The 25,611-nt window shown below is 33.6% G+C and overlaps 2 protein-coding genes across 3 annotated transcripts in view; both read right to left on the bottom strand.

The window, feature by feature from the left end:
- Window positions 1-264: 264 nt before the first annotated feature.
- LOC119642230 (phenoloxidase 2-like) lies at window positions 265-3,010 on the bottom strand. The gene is made up of 4 exons (XM_038041290.1): window positions 1,951-3,010; window positions 1,265-1,886; window positions 972-1,207; window positions 265-914 (listed from the first exon to the last, which is right to left on the bottom strand). The coding sequence occupies exons 1-4, from the start codon at window positions 2,932-2,934 to the stop codon at window positions 702-704; spliced, it is 2,055 nt and encodes a 684-aa protein (XP_037897218.1). The 5' UTR covers window positions 2,935-3,010; the 3' UTR covers window positions 265-701.
- An 8,885-nt stretch (window positions 3,011-11,895) lies between these two features.
- LOC119642221 (putative sodium-coupled neutral amino acid transporter 11) overlaps window positions 11,896-25,611 on the bottom strand; it is a 35,247-nt gene continuing 21,531 nt past the window's right edge. For both annotated transcript variants that reach the window (XM_038041274.1, XM_038041273.1), the window contains exons 5-11: window positions 23,546-23,660; window positions 23,162-23,414; window positions 19,123-19,193; window positions 17,243-17,404; window positions 12,862-12,974; window positions 12,605-12,796; window positions 11,896-12,312 (exon numbers count right to left, since the gene is read on the bottom strand). In XM_038041274.1, coding sequence (XP_037897202.1) covers window positions 12,061-12,312; window positions 12,605-12,796; window positions 12,862-12,974; window positions 17,243-17,404; window positions 19,123-19,193; window positions 23,162-23,414; window positions 23,546-23,660 — 1,158 coding nt within the window. In that variant the 3' untranslated portion in view covers window positions 11,896-12,060. The remainder of the gene's footprint in view (window positions 12,313-12,604; window positions 12,797-12,861; window positions 12,975-17,242; window positions 17,405-19,122; window positions 19,194-23,161; window positions 23,415-23,545; window positions 23,661-25,611) is intronic.

The raw sequence follows: 25,611 nt of genomic DNA, 5'->3' as shown, positions 1-25,611 counted from the left end.
ATATAGATCGTTTATTAGAAAAGTTCTCTTTCTAAACGTTCTCTTTCTGCTTCTTTATTCTGTTCTCTGCTTCTTTATTCTGCTCTCTGCTTCTTTATTCGCGTTCTCTTTATTCTTTCATTAGAATGTAATTCTTTCTTCTGTTTATTCATAACCTAAACCGCTTATGATACACGGTACGGGATACCCCATAAAAAGTTTCTTACGTAACATCTTTGACAAGAAAATTAATTTTGTAAAATTTGGGCCCATCAGTCTATGCTTTAAACTCCCTCTCTATAAAGGCTCAACAAGAAATAATTTTCGCCATCTTTTTTCAGGAAAATATATGAAGAATTGCATTAGGTGCAGGCTATTTAACCTAGGTGTAGGCTACTAGATCTCAAAAATACATTAGAAGAACTTGATATGGTTCTTGGAGAATTGAATCTGTTCACTTTCAACTGATATATTGGTTTTAATGTCTGACCGGTTTCGTTCAGTTTACGTCAAAGTAACTTCACGTTTCCGTTATTATGCCATAGAATAACATTTCCGCTTTCTTTTAGCACTTTCCTGCATAACAAAAGATAATCTTCAAATTCTTGTTCATGCAAAGTCTTTCCATTTATTACAATTCGTAAAGGAATTAAGTCAAAAACGTAAAATTTCGTGGCTTAGAATCAAAAGCGAAGTATTCTTTCGCATTCAAAAGCCACGAACTAGTTTTGACGTACAACGGTGCGATCGTCATGACGAATAGTAACGTCAACTATGCTCATATTATTAGTTAAGAAATTCATCAAACTATCAACACCGCGACGAGGTAAGCGATCAAAAGGAAAACCCATAGGACGACGATCGGGATATAAACGATCACGTACTCCACAATAAGAAGAAGCATCATTACAACTACCCACCAAATCTTGATCAATCTGCAAAAGCCAACCATGAAAAATAAAATTCCGAACTTATGCCAAAAGATATCTTACCCGATCATCTTCATAATTAGATATCATAACAAACAACTGACAAGTTAATCCTTCGGGCTTGCCCTTTGGTATTAACATATGCTGAGGCCAGCCACAACCACAGAAATTAAATTCAAGCTCGTCATCAGAACCAACAAGGGGACGATTTGCATCCACGTTTCGAAACGTACGTTCAAAAGGAATAGTAACACTAGATTCTTCTGAACGTCGACGTATAGTATTCATACCGGGATTCACTAAGGTCAAGAAGTGAAATAACATTTATAAAACTAAGAAAATTTTTCAAAACTTACACGAAGTCACAAATTTATCTAATTCAATCATAAATAAACGTTGTTCTCTAAAAGCCATAGGCAAACCACGTTCATCGATCTTAGGACCCAAAAATATACGAACGGTACCGAACCGTTGTGCTCCACCTTGATTATTAACATTTATGGTATAAGTGAAAGGCGTATGCTGTAAGTGCGTAAAGCGAGCGAAAACATTGCCACGTGGTAAGAAGTCCATACCACGCGATAAATCGACATCGGATTGCTGCCAAAAGGTGTTCAATATATTGGGACGTCCACCATCAGCTGCCACTTGTAAACCAGTCACTGAAATACCATCGTATTGTAGTTGCGGTAAGGTATAAACTGGCAAACGGTTTTTATGCTCCTGGAATATGTCGTCAATATAGGCATGCCATCTATAGAATACCGGATCGCGCATGGCTGTCGTTGAGTCACCCATAACACCGAATGCTTCTAAATAACGATGATCAGGATCATGAGCATAAGAAATGAATAAATGTCCAACATTATGAAAATCTCCATAAACGGAACGGTTTGGAGATATTATGGAAGACTCGATCATATTACCCAACGTATCAATACCGCTATCTCCCGCCAATGATACACGATTACCTCGATCCTAAAAAAAAAGTTGCAGTTGGTAAATTAGAGGAGTTGCCACGCGTATCAGTATAAATGCTTACATCCGTAGCAAAACCTTGCTGAATTGCTTCTATAATACGATCTCTCCAGCGTTCTAGATCACCAATATCCACTTTCAGTTGATTGGCAGTACGATTTAAGTCACTTATTCTGGTATTTTGAGCACGTGGTGGCCAGGCTCTGCTTGCTACCAAAGAATCCATTTTGGGAAAATAACCCTCGGCAATAGGATCACGAAAATTGTTAAGACGTGCGACTCGAGCCAAGTTATTACTAAAACGTTCTAAATTATAACGAGCAATGACTTGCTGATGCATATAGTAGAATAATTCACCACGGCGATCTTTGGCCACTATACTACGATCGGTAGCATCAAAAGGATACACCAAGTGCCAATGCCAGTGATGAAGATTGATTCCCAAATCTTCTCGGAAATACCAAAGACGATGTTCAGGATCTAAATCAGAAGCAGTATAGTCACGAGGAATTGTAATCGGAATACGTGAGCCCTCATCCACAGCGGTTGTTTCTTCGCGAAGTTTACGGAATATCTTGGAGTCTACAAATTTTTCGGGAAAATATTCAGCTAGCGAACGTATATTCAAATCCTTAGTATCAGGACGATGCAATAACGCAACCGAGAAAGCATAGTTAAATAAGTATGGATTCACTCGATCCCGAGCGTAAACAGCTACACTTTGAAGATCATCAATCGATCGTACACCCATAAAAATATCTATTAAACGACCAGCAATTTGTCTGTGTCTGGGAACGAATAGTGAGAAAATTTCCTCGCGACCCAAAGACATGGGTAAGCGTAAATCTGGTAAGGATATCTCGCGAACCGGTATACGTTGCTGGGCTTTCTCGCCGAAACGCGTCTGCACTTCATTGCCAATAGGGCGATAACGGTCAGTCAAATAGCGATCTGGTATATCGAACACTGTGGAAGTTTTACCCTTTTCCATGAACACCGGTTCATTTGGCCGGTCAAATAGCAACAATAGATTTCTCTTATCAGCCATTATATGAAACTTTTTATTTTAAATATTCAGACAATAAATTTTTATGCAATATCTGCAATCGTTTCGTTGCATTCAAATTTCTGTTTTGCCTTTAACTTTTTTTTACGCTTTTATACTAAATTTCTCAGTCAATTCAAAGCAGAGGTATTTTTTCTTTTGGTTTGTGAAACAAATTTAAAAAATGTGTTATCTTTTACTTAATTAATTAAAATGATATATAGCAGAACCACCACCATATCTGCAAAAATAAACTATGTTTATAGTTATGGTGAGGAGTTCACACACTGAGGTCTGACAAATGCGAAAAATGATCGGACTTATTAATTTTTCCTCAATGTTTTTTTTTTAAACGAAAATATATAACATTCAAGTATGCTTTGGAGTACCGACATACTACGTACAGTTTGTATAAAAAGTATCCGGAATTATTAAACTAAAAAAAAAAAAATGTTTTTTCTCATCCTTAAAGTAAATATTTAAGGGCGATAGTAAATACCTTGTACCATTTCACAGAATTCCCCATTTATCGGGGTAAAATATCAGAAATAATGTCTTGTTTTCCAATAAACACATATTTTTCATGGAAGCCATTATATGGGTCGAAAACATCAACTGATATGGTCGTTTAAATAAATTAGTTGCCTTGTCAAAGATCCTGTTATTCGTAACTTATACCTTCCATAAAATAATAAGATACGACCTTGTTGCCATACTATTGTCGAGAACCCTTCTATAAGATGGAGTACACAAAATAGACATATCTGGTCAACATTTGGTCTAGTTAGTCTTGTTGAAAATAAATAAAATATTAAAAATTTATCTTTTCTACAATATAAGCAGGTTTGCATTTCGTAGAAAAGGTTACCAGGTAATCGAAAACATTTTTATATTATGTGCTAAAATACCACATCCTATCCGTATAGATCGTATTAAACTTGGATCGATTTGTGGAACACCCGAAAAGACTTGAAACAAATTCGTGTTACATGTTAAATAATATGTCTATGGATTACGAGACATGTTCCACTTAAACCTTTCGCCGGTTCGTCCGCCTGTCTGATGCCTGGACAGGTATTTTTGTACTCAAACTGTTTTCGGAGTAAATTGACGAAATTTGATATATGCGCTATTAAAAATTGGATTGGATCGCAATACTTTTACTTCAACAGATCCCCTTACAAAACGCCTTTTGACCTTTTTAAATGGGACCTTAAATGGGGAAGGATCGAGGAAATGGTCGGATCCAATTCCAATTTGCAATAGCGTTTATTGAGCCAACACACCTCAAATTTCGTGAAAATATCTCAAAAATTGCAGCCTGTACATTGAACACAAAAATGCAGACAGAAGTCAGGCGGGCAGGCGGACAGACAAGCGTGGAATCATTTTCTTAATTGATCGACATAAAAAGGTGGGTTCATCTCAAGTCCTTCTGGGTATTACAAACGTCCACACAAGCGTAATATATCGTGTACCACAAGTGATGTATACTAGAATAAGTGTAAATAACAGATTTAGAGACTGTATCAGTATTACTGAAAGCATTTCTCATCGTCAAATATTTAAGTCTTTTAATTATCATAAAAAATATCTCAAAAATTGCGCGTTGTAGACAGGAGATAAACACAGATGGGCAGAGAGCACACAGGCGGAAGGGCGACAAAAGTTGCATTGATTTAGAAAATGTTTTTAAATCGATCGGGCCTATCATCACCTTGTCTGGGCGTTAAATACACTAAATACATCCTCTAACATAATGTAGAGTACAACTAGATTCGGGGCTACAGTCGTCAGTCCTTTCGCCCGTTCATCATTTGTCAAAAAGCTTAGCAGATTTCAGATAAGTATGTAATTAATTGCCGTCGAGATAGGAAACTTTAGAAGAAATCGCACGAAACGAAAGTTGAAGTATACATGAAGGATAGATCATCGTAGATCGTCTTTCATGCTACGTTATAACAAACTTGAATACATATAAGAATAATGATAGTTTTTAACAGTTATTTTAGACGATATTTTATTTATGAATTATGTCTTTCATAACATTTTCTACTTATTACATAACATATAACCAATGCATACATAGACATATAGATACGTACAGAGCAATATGTATACGTCAGTATATGTATACATTTACATTTTATTAATATATATATAAATATATATATTTGTTTACTCACATTTAATGCTTTATTAAATTCTTTCTAAGGACTTTTACTTTGATATATATAGTGATATATATACGTAATTATTTTTCATTTTCTTGTTTTTGCTTTCTTACTTTTTACATTTTTCAAATATTAATTTTGATAACGAAAATCTTTCCATTCATTTATTAACTGGTTTCTTCTCTTACCTGTAATTAATTACATATATCTTATGTTTTCGGAAAATAGCCAACAAATGCAAATAAATGTCTATAATCGTTTTGTGTTTTTTTTTTATCGTCATAATCTCAAATATATATATCAGTGTATATAATACAATATAAGTATTTACTAAAGCTTTTTCTATACAGGTTGTTTTCTTTTGCTATTTTTCTTTTACTAAATAGCTTAAAAACATTTACAATAATTTACTTTATTTGTAATCGCTTTTCTCTTGTTTTTAATGTTTTTCCCTAAACTGGATTCAAAAAAGTGCTTTTTATCCATACAATTGCTTGCAATGAATTTGAATGAGGAGCATCAAGTAAAATCGAATTTCATTAAATTTGCTTTTATTTTATCGTATAGTCATTTTAATAGTTATTTTGTATATTTATAAAAAAATAAAAATCATTTTACATTATTTTGTTTTTTTTTCTTTCTGTTTGTTACTTATATCTGTCAGAAAAAATATGTTTTTCTAAAAAACTGTTTACCTTTTTTCATAAAATTTTGTTGCTATTAAAAATTAATTCAAAAATTATTTTGTTAGTAAATAATGAGTTAGTTTTGTGTGTTGCGCGTAAACTCTAAAAAGAACCGCGTAGAGTTATGATATGTGTAAGTTGTAAGCTCTTTAACGTGTAAAGGTGAAAACAAGTAAATTAAAAAAAAAATTGATTTCGTCTTAACGCCTAGCAATCTACGCCAATTTACATCAATCTGATGAGTTTTTCTACAAGGTATATTAAGTTTGTATGCAACCGCCAGAGCAATTTGAGATTATACCGATCTACTCAGAATGACGTTGTAAATCATTTTAACCTTTTCTGTCCGTCCTTTTTAGTTTCAGCCCACTGACTGCAATTTTGGGTGAAATTTTGATGAAATTTGATTTAAACTTATCTGTCTCCCTGTTCGTCTTGTATTCTTGTGTTCAACCTAAAGACCGAAATTTTCGAAATATTGTGATGAAATTAGATCCAAGCTGATCCATCCGTCTTGTATTCTTGAGTTCAATCTATAGACCGCAACCTTTAAGATATTTTGATGAAATTGGATCTAAGCTTGTCTGGACGGCTTTTCGTCTGGTATTCTTCAGTTTCACGGACCGCCATTTTTGAGGTATTTTAATCAAAGTTTGTACACTTAGTAATAGTTTAATAGTTCGAACATTTTCCCTTATACAAGCCTTTATTGTGAGATATCGTTATATGAATCATTGCAGTGTGGTGTGGGGTATATAATAAGGCACGTGGCCCACCACAGTGTCTATACCCGCTTGTAAAGTAACCAAAAAATTTGAAAATTTATGTTTCAAGTGCCAGTTTTTGTTTTAATTATCGCCATTATTTCACGGACAACTTTAGGGATAGGAACAAGTCGATTAAGTGGACGGGAACCTTACATTGAGGGATAATATGTATATAAACGTGCATATATTTCAGAGGATATATTCCTCGGTATTCGGTGATAGATAAAATGATTAAAGATAAATAAGCAAATTTTAATTTACGAAAATTCAAAATTGGGGAATCCTTTTGTGGACCGATAAGGAAATTTATATTTGAGATAGTTCTAATAAGAACTCAAAGGCAATTAAGTGCTTTGAAATATTGAAGTTTTCCTCAACTTAATTAATTACCATTTCAATGTGTCAATAGTTCTGTGGAAATAACGTGCAGCTGAAAGATTTCTATTAAGTTTTACAATAGATTCTTAGTGAATACACAAATGAGAATAAACGGCAATTTCAAGATTGTATCAAAGTTCGGATTTTTGCACGCAATCTAATTTAGCTTGATTTTATATTAAGGCTTAATTTTCTTATTCTACTTTCAAAGTATCAAGTACGAACGATAGACGTATACAGGGACGGACTCACCTACTTATCTCGTTTCGCAGGCGTAATAGAATAGTGGATGGAGAATTATTTTCTAATGCCCAATCTATCCGCCATACTATATATCACTCGTATTTTCTACGTACTAATGTCGTATACTTATCTCCATTCTTCTCCTTAAATAATTTTTGGCCGATTTGCGCAAATATCTGAATACAACGATTGCTTTTTTTTAGTTAAAAAATATATTAAAGGAACACAGTTTCAAACTACCGCCATTAATATTTAATGCAAAAAGAAAACATTTTCTGCTCCCTTTCATTCTTCTATGAAACGTTTAAAGAGATACCTCTTGATATATGCTGGCTTATTTTAAGTAAAGTATCATAAGGGATCAATTCTCCCTTTAATTGAGTTCGGCAACACAATTTTTTAATTTCATTTCGTTAATAATATAATTATTAATATATGTATGTTGGTTCTCTCTCTCTCTCTCTCTCTCTCTCTCTCTCTCTCTCTCTCTCTCTCTCTCTCTCTCTCTCTCTCTCTCTTCATCTCTCTTTCATTCTTTCTTTCTTTCTTTCTCTTTCTCACTCTTCTTCTCTCTCTTTCTCTTTTTTTCTCTATCTCACAAATAACATAGGGTACATTTTAGAAAAATTACAAAAGAATAACATAAAATGATGTCACTTGCAAGTAAAGGATTATTTGAAAAGCAAATACTTGTGATATTATTATTATCGTATTGTGTATCATTATTATCGCATTACATTGTATATTTCTCTATTGTGTATGAATAATTTCATAATTTAGTCATAAATGTTGTAAAAACAAAAAGAACAGTTGTAAAAGTGTCTTAAATAACATACATAAATACACATTATTTTAAAGGTACTTGCTTTAATAAAACGTTTATAAAATTGGTGCAAATTCGCTTGATTGGCTAAATTTTGTAATCAGAATTGCTATAGACGTATATATAAATATATATATGTACATGATGTGATGTGTGTTATGTTTCGATTTGTAATACTTTCTTTTTTTGGCTTTCTTACAGCTAGGAACTTGATTAGCTACACAATATTCATTTTCACTTTCCATCTTTTCCCGGGTTCGATGCTTAGTTCTTGATTGCAATAATTTCTTGTTTCTTTTAGTTGCCTATTATTTAAATAATTTGCCGTTATTATATAGAAATTTATAAAGGAAAATACTTTCAGGGAATAGCGTGCATCTTAATAATTATTATTGTGTAAAAATATATTTGCTCTCATTCAGATGAGGTGAGGGGTTTTGGTAATATTTTTCTTCAAACATTCAAACGTAAACCAAAAAATAATAAATATTGAAATGATTGGTATTGAAAAATCGACAGTCGTAAGCAAGTAAAAGAGTTCGTCAATATAGATTCCTGGACCAATAACAATAGTCCCGAAGATGTAGCTCGAAAGAGAACGGGTATTTTAATATCGAAATACTTTTACAAACTTTCTTCGTGTGGGTTTTGTCTTTATAACTATTGAAAATATATTAATAGTCTTACCATTCTATAAATATACACGCGAAAAACTGTGCATAGTGTATAGATTTTTAGAAGGGACGAAAGTATGAGTAGATCCAGCGTAGAGGGCTGAAAACTCCTGCTTAATAAAATCTCCTTAGGCTCAAAATGATCGCAAACGTGCCTGAGAGCTCATAATATTTAAAACATTAAGGCGGCAAGTACATCGTCATGGAAGTCCTAAGTAAATTCTAGTAAGAAAGACAAAGTTCTTAATCAATTTTTATCTTCAACATGCAAAATATTGCAGAGAAAAATCTTTAAAAAAGTTTAAGTAAACATTTTTCCAAGCCTGCTTTGACGACGGAATTAAACGACTTTCGTAAAAGAGGGAACATACTAGCGTACTACTACCAGATCTATTGACAAAATTCCTTAAAATAAAAATAAATTCCGATACATTTGCTTTCGTCTTGTCCTTCGTCCCATTATACGTAAATATTGATTGGCCAATAAATTTCAAATTCATTTTCTCAACTATAACTATAGATATTTGTTGCTTGATTAACGCAAAGGATTTCATACGTCTAAACGAATATCGCTTTCGATTGTTTCCTTAAAAGGTTTCAATTTTTTTTTTATGTTTTAATCTCCCTTCTTGGTTATTATTTTTGGCTTATAATTTGATATTCAATAGGTCTAAAATATTCTTTCATTTATTATATATTTGGTCAGGTTAATATTAAATTTTTGGTCAAAGTTTGGATGCATGTTGTTATAATAATGTGGAAATTGCTTTAACATTTTTAGTTTTTGATTTAATTGAAAGGAAAAAAAATTTTTTATACTGTACACCACTTGTGGTAAAAAGGTATATTTAGCTTAAGCAATCACTAAGTTAAGCTTACCTACTCGTCTGACTGTCTTTTCTACTTTTGCTCAACATACATTGTCGTCATATCGTCATTGTTGATATATTTTGATAATTTGGTACACTGACCCAAGGAGGACCACTTCTACGGCCACTGTTCATATAACGACTTTTTGAGATAAGTGGATAATTGAAGGAGATGTTTTGTTTGTTTTTTGGTTGTTTTTTAAATAAATATTAAATAAATTTTAATAATATCGTAAGGTTGTTCACGCGCCATGTTAGTATAGTATATGCTAATAAAGGTGTTCCGTCTTCATTTCAATTTGTAAAAATCTCTCAATAAATTTCCAAGAAGTACACGACTCAACAGCGTTAAAAAAAGTTTGCAGATTGTTAAAATTTTTGTTTCGATCACTGGGCTATTTGGCGCTCGTTTTTGGAATACTTTTAGTAAAAAAAATAAACACAATATTGCTTATGGACACATTTGATTTGAAATAAAAGACAAAGCCATAACGAAACACTTCAGAGTTTTTTAGGAATCAAATCTGATTTTAGCTTCGAGATTTTATTTTTTTCCGAAATAAATAATTCAGATCACGTAATACTCTCCAATTAATTTTAGTACCAATTTTTATCCCCCTTACCCATGAATGCGGGGTATAATCACTTTCTTAAAACGTTTGTAACGCCCAAACTCTGGATCGGAAAAATGAAGGTATTTTCTTCAAATTTGGCGCAAGCATTAAAAGTTTTTGCACACGGATTAGTGTTGAAAATGGGCTAATCGATCGAAAGACATGCTACGTAAACTGAGAACACTTCTGTTTTTCAAGAAGGACAAAAAATTGTTTTTCTTGCACTTTACTCATAAACTACGGCAGATAAATCCACAAAATTTTGCACGTATATTCTGTATATGTATATTCTATTTCATTCTCCCTAAAAAACGGAAGTCGGCGCGTCCTCAATCCTTTAGTGTCATAGTTTCATTTTCTTTTCCAAAGCACTGACACAAGCTTCAAAATGGTATAAAATATATAAATTCTTGGTCAATTTCAAATTTGGTCTGCGCAACTGTGTGGTGTCTGTGGTAAACATTCTCCCGATCGCAAAAATTAGACATTGCATATGAATTCGCGAAAGAATTTAAAGATGCCTCAAACCGGTCTACGCCTTTGCGTGAAGATTTTTGCTTTTTACCCATTTGTAGGACACATGCACCATATAACTTTCCACTTTTACTCTCAAAATAGTAAAAATCATCCGCCCATCCAAGTGTGCAATTGTAGTTCTCTTCTTTTTTTTTAGAATCGCGGTGATGGATATAAAAGATCGGATTGTCAAGTGCTATGCGTTTACCCACCGAGCGCTCGTTACAGCTATAACCAAAGAAGACTCTGCCGCAATTAACATTTTAATCCGCGAATATTCACTTCAAGCTCGTGGGAAATTACAGGAACTTGCTGTTTTCCACAGATGCCCTTAATCAGACAGCGCCAATAATCGTCCCATCTTGGCAAGTTAATTGTTATTTAGAACGATGTTCGGTAAGCGGGCCATTCCGAACGATAAAACTCTTCGTTCAAAACCCAAAGAACATAATTTTATACTTTTTTTATCAATCACTTTCGGTTCGAAAATACTCCTCAAGTCCCCTCGCTTGGGCATTTCGACATGAACAACTTTATTATTAAAATAACATGTTTACGTATATGTGTGTACATATTTTTTTAGCCTTTTGCTTTTTTTTTTTTAAGTGCTAAATTCTAATTATTATATTTTACCAACTTTTTCTAGAACTTGTGAATATGTTTGACATCTAAAAACTACACCTTTTGGACTTCAAAACGTATTTTCAAGTAATACAAGAGTGATTTATTAAACAGTGTCTCGGAATCATAAAAAGTTGCCTTTTTTGGCTATACTTTAAATACCACCCTAACGTACATTTACATTAGTCATGCTTATCCTGTTCAACGATTACTGGCTATGTGCGCCTTACAAATTCATTGAAGATGGCATACGTTTAACATATTAAATCTGCATACGCTTATATAACATGTTTAGTTAACTACGAATTGTAAAATTTTTATATATGATACAATGACACAAATTTTAAAAACAGAAAACAATTACACTAAAAAATGGTGTCTTAAGTAGGTTAATTTAATGATTTGGAATGGTTGTGGCACCCAAACCAGAAGACTTATTAACTACTTGATAACTGAGCACTATTGAATCGTCAGCTTTAGCTACTTCTTTACGAGTATAGTATATTTAACACAGAATAAAATTTGATTTTTATAGTTAACAGAGATTCAAATTTGATTTTTGTATTTAACAGAGATTCGGAGATAATAAATTTCGAAAAAAGATTGTTCAACAAATAGAAGAAATTGAACAAATTAAAAATGAGTTTATTAATTTCATACATTGAAAAGTTCGGTCATTTCACAAGTTTCAACTAAAACGAAAAAATTGCATTACGAAATATAATCATAGAAATTATTAGGGGCTGGTGGGAAGTGTATTTGATTTAATCTCTTAAGGTAGCATTGGAAGTTTTCTCAGCAAAGTTCGGCTTACAATAATCCATTACAATATCGGCACGGCAGTCACCATTTAAGCTAGGCAGCAGAACAGCTGCCCCCAAAATTGTAACTAATGCCCCGAATACTACTAAACCAAGAGCTGGAAGTTTTTCACGTGTTAATAGGGGATGCGGATCCATTTGTATATAAGCCAGACCCGGCAATATATAAGCCAATGGTATTGCAGCCAATAGGCCCTAAAAACAAAAAAAAAATGTACTTTTCCTAACAATATTAACCAGTTAACTGCGTCAACCTCTTTAGCGATATACTTGTATACTCGTCAAACACAAAATGTGTGCAAAATGCAATTAGGTTGTACTGAAACGAATTGACAATATAGCAAAAATATTTTTTAAAATGTCTTCAAGCAATTACACATTCATAATGGTAAAATTTGATGAGGAAATCCAACAAGGACGGATGGACGAATCATCATTTAACTATTCATCACAGCTAACTGGTTAAAAAAACATTTAAAAAACTTACATTTAATTCCAAAACCGAACCCAAACACTCGGTCATAGGCGATATCACAAATGCGCTAAACACTATAGCCAATGTAATGGTTTTTGAATATTCATCTACTTCGGCACCTTTCTCTCGTTTAGGATCCTTATCTTGAGTAAATTCACTAATTGGTTCCTTTAAAACGAAACGATGCACCAAAGCCCGAACAATCTGCAAATATGTTTATCGTTATTGTTAATAATGCTAGTAAATTAAATTTAAAATCATCGTTATACCTCACGTGAAACAAAGCATTCAATTGGAAACGTTAACAATATCGATATTGAAAAGAGAATACGTGAAAAATTCATAAGGTCATCGTTCACGCAGTAATTTTCAAGCAAGTCACCTTTAAATGAAACGAAAATAAAATTAAAAAAAAAGAATAATCTTGGACTTGGATCACGCACACTTCTCTTGCTTTTTTTATTCTTTTAAATCTTAAGAGAATGTATGGTGCAAAATGTATGTGCAAGCTATGCGATGAAAAGCAAGAGAGTGAGCTTTTTATTAAGTAATTCCGGCAAATTTTTCTTTTAATTTCATGAAATCCTATTTAAAGTCCGTACCCAATTTCTGAGTTGCGCTAACTGTTTGTGGGATTCGATGTCCGGGTCGTTTTCGATTTCTTTAAGAAGTTAACATATATTGAGCATAGAGTTTGTTTTTAAACACAAAAGTAAAAGCTTATGACCAATATAAGACTTCCAACAGCTGCGTGACAAAGAAAGAAAAGAAAGATATGGTTCTTCTCACTCTCTGGGTGTGCTTCGACATAACGAAAATTTCAACAAAATAAGGAAATTGTGGTTACAAAACGTTGTGCAAATTTTATATATTTGCACTTCTGAACCATTGTCTACCAATTTCAAATAATTACGTTCATAAAAAATGTCTTAGCTGGTCATAGCACTTGGTCGCCAATATTCGCTCAGGTCCAGCATAAAAAGGCGCGCTTCACGAACATATCCGCTATCCATACAAAAGCCGTACCATTAATGCATTGGCCCAATACCACCAAAGGTATGGTGGCCTGCCTTATTTATATTATTATAACGTGGTGTCTTATGTTTACGCCGATATATGCAACGCTTACAAGGACTTAGGAAGGGCACTTTTTACTATGCCGATCGATTCAGGGTTGCATTGATTTAAGCATGTTTGTTTTTTCGCCCATCTGTCTATGCATATATGGTTCAGCCTATGGATCGCAACTTTCGAAATTTTTTGCTCTTATTTAGACTAAGAATGAATGTTATTGAGAATGAGTTCATTTTTCGAAAAACTTTTAAAAATCTCTTCGCATATAATAGTCGATTTTGAAATTGCATTGCATGAAAAAATTATCCATTTTAATACCTAGCGGCAAGATACGCTTAATTAATAATTTAGACAATATTTTGAGACCGTACAGACGATTTTAGCGATTAGGCGAAGGAAAGGGCCTTGCTCGAGCCACTTCACTTTGTAATAGTACTTTCACATCCTAAAATAGTATGAGAAATTTGGTTTGGCTTGGGACCATCTTTTTAACCCCCTCCTATATAACTATTCCGGCGAAAAATCAATCTTTATATGAAAAGATAAAGAGATATAATTTTCAATATTTTGTAGTTAAAATCGGTTCATAATAGTAAATTTGCAAAGAAATCAACCTTACCGAATTCGGAACAAAGCCCTAATTGTTTACCAAAAGGCCCTAATTATTAATGTTTCATGATGAGTGTATTTCTTGGACATCATTCCATATAAGGTTTCTAATAAAGACTAAGTCCTTCAGAGGTACCCTTCATATTTTATGACGAAAGTGGGTCCATAGTAGCGCAAAAGTTAATGAAAGGGGGTTTGGGTCACATGAGTCTATTTTTTACAATCCAACGTATAAAGATTTATCATGAAATGCAAGCTCTTGTATGGAGAAAAAGTCTGATTTCTCTTTTTTATGGCGAAATTGAATAATAATGAAATATTTAGGAAATAAATGAAGTTTTAAGAATCCTGCAATATGCGGGCTTTCATGAAAAGTACACCTTTACATGAAAATAGTGTGTGATTTTCGACGTAGTACCAAAATGAATGAATAACGGTACTGGATGAAGTGGTGCAGAGTATCTAACGCTCGGCCCTATCCGACTATAATGTTTTTACTACTAATACTTCTTAAAGTTCTTACTTCTACTATTGTTCTTACGAGTTTATGAGTAACAGAAACTATTTAAGGTTGCCTTCATTTCAGCACGATTTCAAACGCACGGAAAAACTTTTCACAAAAAAAATTTCTGCAAAATTTACACTGACTTGATGAATAATTTTTATAATTCTAATTAGGTATAAAATATATAAGCGTAATATGTAAAGACGCTTTTCGACTCTTTCCTAGGATGCTGAAAACCTGCATGATGTTTTCTTAAAGGTTTTTTTACATAATTCTTTTCACAAATATCTACCGCATTTAATTAAATGTACCGTTACTATTTATCCAGTCTCGCATATTTTTTATCGCTACAACCCTTCAACACAATTAATGCAGCCGTTGCGGTATTCATAGAATATAAAAATTTTCTTCGTCTAACAGTAACTTAAAAAAATTGAAGTGATAAGAAAACATTGGAAAAAATCATAAGATATATATACACATATATAAAAACGTAAACCGCAAACAAAAACTAAAGTGCCTACAGTCACCGGAAAAACTTTACAAACACAAAACCTCCCTAAACAATAAAACATACCTTTCAATAGAAACACAAGTAAAAATATTACTTAGCACAAATCACTTCACTTAATATAATTGTTGGAAGTGACCGCGAAAGTGCTCCGATCCACACCGTTTCGCAAAAGTGTTCCCGTTAAACCTAAAACACGTTTGTTTATCAAATTTCACCGCAGTATCTCAAAAATTGCAAACTCTGGGTTGAACATAAAATTGTGAAACAGACAGACGGGTGCACAGCCAAAGAAACTTAGGTCGTTCTAACGATAGACGACTCCATTTTAAGTGCTTCTTGGTGTTATATACATCCGTGCAAGCTTAACTTACTCTCGCACTAGAAGAGTACGTTCAAACCTGTTTTTGTGCGGTCCTTTTTGCGGTTTTATGCCATCCCTATTCACAGCATAAACAATACCTTTTAATTGCGTCGCAAGAACTATTTTTTGCGGGTAAAATCAAACCTGCTTTGTGCGGTCCCTATTCACCATAATAAAAAGAAATCGTCGGTTTAATAGTATAAACTAAATCATGGAATTTTTGTTGATACAGCGAAGAATACGATACCACGATACTAGGCAATTTGTGCCGAATTTTTTCATCTACTCAAGTGAGTATCCTTTTGCACGGCTGTCCCTCCAACAATCTCTACCTCAGTTTTTTTGTGCATTGACCACTATTTCTTTCGCTCCTTTCTTGGTACCTGAATCTATCCATGAGTTAGTGTATTCCTATAGTTCAAGATAATAGAAATATATAATGTGTAATTAAATGGAAAAAGAAAGAACTGGTTAAGGCGTTAAATAAGTGAATCGTATTTGACATAAACATATTGTATGAACCCAATTCAAAAAAAAATCTATCAAAAGATATTCTCATAAAGGCCGGTGTACTTAATTTTATCAAAATATCTCAAAAATTTCGACAAGAGGACAAGAGTATCACACCGGTAGACAGAGGGACAGACGTGTAAGCTTACACAAGGTCTAATAAAAGATGGATTTATTGCAAATTCTTCTGGGTGTCGCATATCTCCGCATAAACTTAAAACACTCACCTACTATCAAGTTACATTTGATTTGAAGGAAATTTTTATAGTCTCATTTCCCCTTTCTTACGCTTTAGCTAATTAATTTTTCGGTCAATATATCCAGCATTCAAAACTTTAACTTTAGTCTAAGTAAAATAGAAGCACTCTGTTGATCGAAGAAATCGATTGAGTTGTCTTCTTAAATAAAATAAGGCGAATATAACTTACTACATGTAGAATTAAAAGCAAATAAGAACATTATAATCGGCCTAGGCCGGGTATTACATGTCCTGCACCACTTCGCCTAATGCAATTATGCATTTGTTTTGGTATTAATACAACAAAGGTTGCACATTATTTCTATGCTAAGGCAATAGACCTACGTTGTTCATATTCTGAGTGTTACCTACTTACGCACACACTTAATACATCCTGTAACACAAGTTGGTGGGGGGCTATAATAATATAATAAACCGCGTAACAAGCATGAATCCCACAAATAATTTTTAAACGCTTGTATCCAGTCAGTGCCCAATGTGTAAAGAAAAGTTAAAATCGTATAAAGTATTGTTACAAGGTCCTGAGACTGAAGATAACAGTTTCAAAAGCCATTTACCGGTGATAAGCACAAAGATCACTATGCTTCACGCGCGGCTTAGCACCTTATGTATATATGGATTATCTTTCATCACATTTTATACGAAAGTATGGATGGTAGAAATGGAAAAATACCTTTATATCAAGCAAGACCTTTTGTGTACCAACAAACTTTTTATAAAAGCTTTTTAGATATTTATGCCAGTACTTTCTACTCATAACAAATACAATACAAAATCCCTACATAACCACGCATACATATAATCTTTTATACTTTCACCTTGTGATAAAGCACGAAATGTTGAATAACCAGCAATGCCAAAAAGCGCGGCTACCGTCCATGCAAAACCAATCGAAACATGAGTTATTTTCTCCCAACGTTCCAGCGTAGCATCACGCATCGATTGATAAACGAGAAATGTATTGTGATGGCACATGAATGCTATCGATGTGCCAGCATATAATACGAATGGAGAAAAGGAAAACAAAAAGAAGAAAGAAAAATACAACATATAATATTACATTCACCTGAATAGCAATCGATTGATTTCGTTGTTAAAGTGTTTTAAGAAAACTTTTGCAATTTAATGTTTCATGATGAAGCAACACCATCAAATGTCAAAATATGAGTGCTAAGAGTATAATTACTTAATAGCAAGTTAAATTGAAAATTGTGTTCTCCTTTAGGTGAATTCTGGTTACTAAATCACATTTCAAAATAGTTAGCAGTTTACAGATCGACTCTATTTGTGTGTCGGCTCCGCTAAACGTTGAAATTGTTATCTATCTTCTTTATTTAGGTTATTTGGCTAAGCCATTCTTTATTTATATTATCCTTTCTAACTATACTTCCTGCATTCTCGAGGGTTTTAAACACAAAAAATTCGCGGAACTACAAAGCAAGCAATACAAAAAATATATGTAGAATCTATCAAGAAGAAATATCAAGTTTGAACTGCCAACATACAATTGCGGTGACTTTTGACGACTAATAATGACGATGTTTTCAGATACTTTAGCTAATCGGATGCTAAAAGGTTTCTTCGATGCAGATTGCTTTGGTTATTGAAAGTCATTTTCACCTGTCTAGCTAGGGCAATAAGCAAAATAAGCCATTTGTGGCTTCGAAGATATAAGACAAATTATCTGAAAACTTCTCGAGTAGAGGAAAGAGTGACACTTCGGTGCAATTTTTGGATTGGCGGCATAATCGGGTCATTTCTTTTTTGAAAATGCTGCTCGTTTAACTACTTCAGAAATTAGCTGACGAAGGATATTTTCTGTCTTGAAATTGCTTCTATAGACGTGGAAGACATTTATTTTCAGCCGAATGGTGTCACGCACTACGCCTCCAGTGAAACAATAGCTCTTTGGCATAAAAAATAGATAATCGTATCTCCTGTTGAATGAATGTATATTTTATGGCATTCCTTGCGAAACGCAATACATCGGTTGATGATTGCCGGGGGTAACAAATCTTTTTTTTTTTCTTATAAAGTTCCTCCAAGAGAGGATATAACAAGTCCAAATGCAAAACATTTTGAGAACACACTTCCGCTTGCTCATTAACTCCATCATTTCTTCCAAATCTTTTTCCATAGATTGTTCTTTTGCAACTAGCGAATAAATAATGACGACTGAAGGCGAAATGGGAGTGAATTTAGTGTTTGAAACCGTTGTTCGATTCATGCGATTTTGCCATTGTAGCCGTTGACTTGCGATACCATGCTTCTCTAGTGGCCACCAACTGCACATCACATTATAAGTTCGATTAAAATGAGCAAACTACTGACAGCTAATGCCGTGTCTCGATAGAGAAGTGCTGCCAGACTATTTTTCAAGCCAATGTTTAAGTTTGAAAAGCAGTTTATCGCACCGAATAACGATATTTAATCAATGCAGAAAATTTTGATTTTTCTTTTGTTTTCATGACCTATACCTAATAAACAGATGATCCTTATGACTTAAAATTTGAGATAGATATCGTTGGAGAATTGGCACTATCTAAAATTAGTACGGATTCGTTTCTTAGAATACCGAAAATTATTGATCCATGAGTTAATACATTAACAAAATTGCGCTTCATAAGAATGCAAAAATTATTTGGAATGAAATCTATCTTATACTACTTCAAATATTGAAAAAAAAATGCACACTTACCGAAAACCATAATGCCAGTAGCGGGTATTACATCCGAATTTGCGAAAGTCCACGAATCTGCGGTATCAGTTCTTAAAGAAATTTTTAAAAAATTTATTCTTCTTTTTAATTAAAAAAGAAAAATCTGAACGCTTGTAACTAATTAAGAAAACGCTTGATAAGTTCATTTGCAAAAATAGAAAGTTCATATCGTAGATAAGCTCATTTAAGTTTACAATTTAGCTTTACTATGGGTAGTTCGTGCGCCAGCTCGGAATGAATGAAACAACAAGAAGGTAAACAAATCTGAAGAGTTCGCTTATTTCGCATAACGGAACGAAAATCACACAAATAAAAAAACTATATTGGGTTGTGATCGAATCTTATGGACCCTGCAATTTTGTCTGAAAGAAAACTCTAGAATAGTGTAATATCGAGATTCTATAATATTGAGTAATCACGGCTGACTTTTTTCATTTTTGCACAAGCAAGATCACCTATAGGAAAAACAGTTTGCGAGTAATCAACAAAGACGTCGTTTTTTTTTCTTGGTTTTGAAAACAGAGAAGTTTTCCGTTTATGTTTCATTGTAGGTGTGTCGATTATACAATTTCGAAATTTGAAGCTGATGTCTTCAGTGGTAAACAAGGCCGGGCAGACGGACGAACATGTCAAGGTCAGTTTCGCATCAGATACTTTGTATGGACACTAAAACTTCTTTTTGATTGTCACAAATGTTTTCATATCTTAATAATATTCCCATCCCTGAGTGGTAAGCATAACACACACCATCAGAAGTATCGCACTAAAAGCTATGAAAATGATTTGTTCTCTCTTTCCCTCGCGACCTCTATGACTTCCCCCTTTTTTAAAAAAAAAAACACTTATTCGCATTGTACGCACCCTCATCTACACTGTATACTCGTTCACTGCAAAGCCATGAAAGTGTATACAACAATTTTCTTTATGCTTTTTTTTTTAATTTTTTCTTGCTTATGTCAATTAAAATACAAGCTGACGTTTAACAAGCAACAATTTTCATTCACTGTAAATCTTCCCCATTTGACGATGCTTGATTTGCAAACACCCACACACTTACTCTTACCTTACTAACTGACTTTTTTTACCTGGTTCTCAAGTGCATAATGGTCGAATAGCTAACAAGCTGTAATGACTGACGCTATGCAAGTCATTTTACGGACACTCAAACCAACAGACTTGAACGATTGTACGCTGTAGCAGTTCGTTTGTTTGATTAAGACAGACTCCATTTTATACCCATCACCGAAATATGAGTGCCGTATTCATTTTGTCAAAACGTTTGCAACGCCAAGAAAAAGCACCAAAGACCCCATAAAGTATATATATTCTTGATTAGCATCAAATTCTAAATTGATTTAGAAATGGCCGTCCGCGTGTCTGTCCGTTCGTGTAATGTCCGCTGCGAACACTCTCCTAGCCGCATAAATGAAGCTATCGGCTTCAAACTAGGCAGAGGCATTAGAAATTGCTGCACATAACTATACCAGATAAATGTACAAAAATTTGGATGCGTATTCTATGGGCGATGCTGAAATACCTGTATAAAAATGGAAAAAATTGACCACGCCTACCCAACATTAAATTGCATCAGGGTTAGTTTTTTTTTCAATACCTTTATAAGGCGCAGATGGGATAAAGAATACATTGAAATGAATGTAAACATGTCCATCGGTTGATCTGTCCATCTGTCTGTCAGCGCAACTTTGTATTATTTGTGGTAAACAAACTCCCGTCAGCGAAAATGAAGATATCGCTTACAAATTTTCTAAAGGAATTTGCATTTTGGATATAAACTTTTGGGAGGAGACGCCTATAACGCCCACACGCGTATGCGACGAAAACTTTTATTTCGAAAATAGATAAAATCAGCGGCCCACGCTTGATATCATAGAGCATGGAAATTTTATTCTTTTACTTCGTCTTTTGTAGAATGATTGTGATAGGTATAAAAGATTCGTTCACGATCGAATATAATTTGCTTACTTGTTAATGTTTGCCACCTTTAAGGTGTTGTGTTAATGACATAAATTTTTTATAATAATTATACATATGAGCCATTGTTTTGGTAAAATGTGTTACATGCGTGGTCGCAGGTATTTGACCATACGGGAGTTTACATTAGTCGCTCTGACTTGAGGTTATCCTCTCAATCATGCTACGAATGTGCTATTCCAAACCACAATTACGTTAGTGATAGCAATTTTATATTTCAAGAATTTTTTTTTAAATTTTAAAACACAATAAAAATTTCTATTTATTTTAGGCTAGAAATTTTATTATCTTAACATTGACGGGTTTTAATGGATCTTTAATGGAAGAATTACGAAATGTTTCAATATGAATGTGAATTATTTCTGTTTTCAATATTTCCCTTTTTTTATATCAAGGTAAAATTTACTACTTTTGATCAGTAAACCATATATGAATGGCGTGGTAAATGGTGTTGCGAAAGAAGTCAGAAGTATTAGTCAGCGAAATGGTTGAAAACACAAACGTACCAAGGTGAACCAAAAGTTACAATTATGTCTATCTAACCCTGCATTACATTCTGGATGTAGTTTTATAAGCGCAACTTATGTGGAATATTTTTATTGAACTTTTTTAAGAATTCGTAAAAAATAACTTCTTATGGTGCCGCTGTTTCTGACCCAACTTGCGCAGCAAGTAATAATTTAATTAATGAAATTTTGCCCTATAATGAAGTTAGGTCAGCGGCGAGTTATAAACTGCCAAACATAAATCTATTGATGCAAGCGCCTATTGTTCTTTTAGTACGCCCATATTACTTAGGGGTCGGCGATTGGAAGGAAGGGACATTGGTTAGATAAAAGCAGGGAAAGGCAGGAAGAGCTTTTAAAAAAATTATCAAATGTACTACTGTGGCTTCTTCCTATCCAAAATACGAGATACCTTCCTAACTTTGAGAATATGAGGTTCTTGATAGCAACATGCGTTATAAAAAAGAAAGGTAGAGAATGGCCGCGTAGCATGTCCCAATTGGTTGGTGGTAGTCGTACTGACTGAGAACTCGCTATAGCTACGTTCAAGTATGGTCAGCGGCTTTGAAATTTGAACCCCGGGACTCTTACCTACTCGGCTATGCTACAACCTTAGTGTAAGATGACCATTCCTTGTACTCTCATATACTGTCAATAAAATACCGGAAAATATTCTTACGGAAATCCCAAATCTAGTTTCCTCCAACTAATTGATTTTTCCAGAAAATAAATTTCCGAAAGAGGGAAAAACCAAGTGCAAATTTGTGGCGCGTCACGCAGCTGCCGGCAGACGAAAAAGATTAATGAAAAAGCAGATTAACGGATTAAAAATGAAACCATAAATATAGGTAACAATAATAAGCTTGTAAAAATGTATATAAACAAAATATTTGCGTAAAGCACAGTCAGTAAATAATCCTACTTTTAAAGAAATTGATTGTAAAAAAGGAAATTGATTGTAAAGAAGAAGTGAAAACGTGCATGTGTAGTTTTCTTAAAAAGAATATCCACGATCTAGTGATACGAATCATATTCAGAAAAGAATTTCGTAACAACTGGTGTCAGAAGTAACATCGTGGAAACCCAGAGATATGTTAAAATTAGACGATCTAACAGTGGAATGGCTTAACAACAAGTAGCAACTAGAGAAGGAGGGAGCGGATCCTTCCGTTTTTGAAATCTAGGGCGATTCTTATGAAGTCTATCCGACGGGCAGTATTGTAGCAGAAGAAGATTTATATAAAAATAGAAGGCTATTTGTAAGTTTTTCGGAATATCTTCATGTACAAGAAGGTATGTGGTTAGTCTTCAGAATGTAAATATATATTGCCAAGTAATATAAAACTTTTTTTCCTCTTGTTTTCATATTTCACCCCAGCTGAACTAAAGTTTTTATCATTCAGAAAAATTAAAAACAAATCATTTCATTTCAATGCCACACTAATAAATTATCATTTATTCATATGCTAACAAAAATAGATGTGCATGTGCATGCACGACTCTATACTTAACATACTTACATTTTATAATCGCCCGACAATAGTTTAATAATGACGGCAAACAATATAAAAACCACACAGGCCAAACTAATGAAACTTGCTCGAGCTAAACGTGAAACATTTTTGTAAAGGCATAGTGGCACGACAACACCGACCGTTACGAAGAATACCACACCCAAACGAACGGCACCCATTGATGCACCCCATGAGGGGAAAAAACGCACCAACACTTTAGACAATGTATCACCCACTACCACATTATACGAAATCATGGCTAAAATTATAATGAAAATCTATTGCCATCACCGGCATTCATTTAGTTTGTGTACGTGTTTTTGTGTATTCCTGTGTTTAAAAATTGCTTTGATATTTAACATGTATAACGGTGCACGCGCCAAAACTTACCCAGAAACGGATACATAAACTGAAGTAGAGAGAGTAGATAGTAACCATATTTACCATAGGCTGCCTCCATAATGCCAGGATAACTAAACCGACCACATATATGACCACATCGGACCTGTAATATGGGAAATTTTTATTTTTAAAACATCAAAAAGAAAACAAACAACAGAACAGAACGGAAACATTTCCCCATTTAATTAAGTTTTGTATGCGTGTGGTTGTATTTGCTAACGTAATTGACTAATGAGTGTAGATGACTGGCCATAAATGCATTGTTAAAAATCGAAATTGTCGGCACATAATACAATTATATACAAGAACTGCACTTTAGGGCAGACCAGAGCGAATGTAGGTTGTTTAGAAGAATGACTCTTAACATCTTTAAGTTAATGGAACAAACTTGGAAAATTCATTCCCAAAGGCGGTTTACTAATACGGGGGAAAACTGCTTTTGCTACTCCACAAATAAACTGAAGGTTATATGTTATAGGTGATAAAGACTTTTTTTAATGATAATGATATAAAGCAAAAGTGCTCTCTTACTTTATCGAAAAAGACTCAGGCAACCCTAAGAACCAAAAATTTGTATACAGTTGCATGTCAAGAACCATTTGCGGCCTAGCAGTTATCGGGAATATGGCAAGTATTTACAGCAGAGATAATTGAAGAAGATATGGCGAATTTATAAAAATCGTTATCGCATTTTGTGTGGAAAAACATTACAAATGAATTTTATAACAAGATGATGAATATAACAGAAGTTATTGGTCTCCCAATGCAACAATAGAACAATACGTATATGATGTTTAAGTAAATAAAAAGACAGTCTTTACATTAAGAAAATTCATTAAAATAATTTAAAGAACAAAAGTAACTTAACTCCTAAAAATTCCAGTATAATGTGCCTTTCAATTTTTCCATTTCATTGGATTTGTCTAGATGAGATAAGGGATAAAGCTTTCAAAATAAAAGATAAAGAAAGTATATAACATTCGATTTTGGTGTCCTAAGGTTTGTTATAAATGCAACGCTTTAGCGAACACAACGATTCAATCATATGAAAAGAAAAAGTTTGGTAGACCTGAAACATTGGCATGCTTGTAAAGAAGGGTTGAAAAAACATTTCTTTTAGGGGGACAGCAAACTGGTTGTGCGAAATGAATCCGTGACTCGTCTATAAAATCGTGGGCCGATGGGGACCGCACGTAAGGCGGGTGCAGGTTGCTCATGGGCTTAAGACCAGCCCGTGCGGTGAGTTAGTTTCGTCCGTTTTTTAAATTTAAATCCTTAAATTCAAATCTAATTATGAATGTGTACAATACTTTTCAATTCAGTATTCAATTTCATCTTCAATTTTTACAACAGTTATTAGAATTTCCTATTAATACCCAGAAAATACTATACAGCGTTTGCTTTTTGCCAACTTTTAACAGAAGAGTGTTATTTGGCCAGAGTCATCTGTAAACACCCTTTCAATTCAAGTTCAAGAGCTTTTGGTATTATCTTTCGACATGAAATGGAAAATATTTGAAAAAACACAGAGGAAGCCAGCAGAAACACACGTACTTATTTGAAAAACACTTACTTACTTCTTATCAGCTTTGAAACCTCTTTTCATTGATGTTCGTAAACTAACCCTTTTTAAATTAATTTAAAATTTCCTCTGTGGAAATGTAATTTTGGAACAATGTCAAAATTTACAACGTAGTCCTTCTTGCAATGCATATATAAATGCTTAAACTTACGTAGATAGATGTTTGCGCGTTAGATTTAAAGTAAATCTTTACCACATTACTAAAGTTTTGATTATGATTCTGATGATGTGATGAGGTGATGATGACTATCAAAAAGGGGATTGAAAAGTAGGAAACCAACACAGAAATGTCCTTTTAGTAGTAGTAGTCCAGCAAATAGGCTAATTTGCATAGAGTTACATTCAAACGCATAGATATACACACACGTAAATTCAAATATTAACGAACTTAACCCAATGGAATATTTTATACATATTTCGGATTACAATTTGTTAGCACTTTAACATCATCATCACAAGCATTACGACTATC

The sequence above is a fragment of the Glossina fuscipes genome, unplaced genomic scaffold (genome assembly GCF_014805625.2).
Source record: "Glossina fuscipes isolate IAEA_lab_2018 unplaced genomic scaffold, Yale_Gfus_2 221, whole genome shotgun sequence".
NCBI lineage: Eukaryota > Metazoa > Arthropoda > Insecta > Diptera > Glossinidae > Glossina > Glossina fuscipes.
The sequence above is the reverse complement of the archived record's forward strand: the minus strand, read 5'-3'. Positions and strand labels throughout refer to the sequence as shown.

What these genes read in the sequence shown, in the direction of transcription:
- LOC119642230 (XM_038041290.1), bottom strand. Translation starts at nt 2,934, where the DNA reads ATGGCTGATAAGAGAAATCTATTGTTGCTATTTGACCGGCCAAATGAA. An exon ending in AGCAAGGTTTTGCTACGGAT is followed by an intron (nt 1,887 to 1,950) that starts GTAAGCATTTAT and finishes CTTTTTTTTTAG; the next exon opens with GATCGAGGTAATCGTGTATC. An exon ending in CTAATTATGAAGATGATCGG is followed by an intron (nt 915 to 971) that starts GTAAGATATCTT and finishes TGGCTTTTGCAG; the next exon opens with ATTGATCAAGATTTGGTGGG.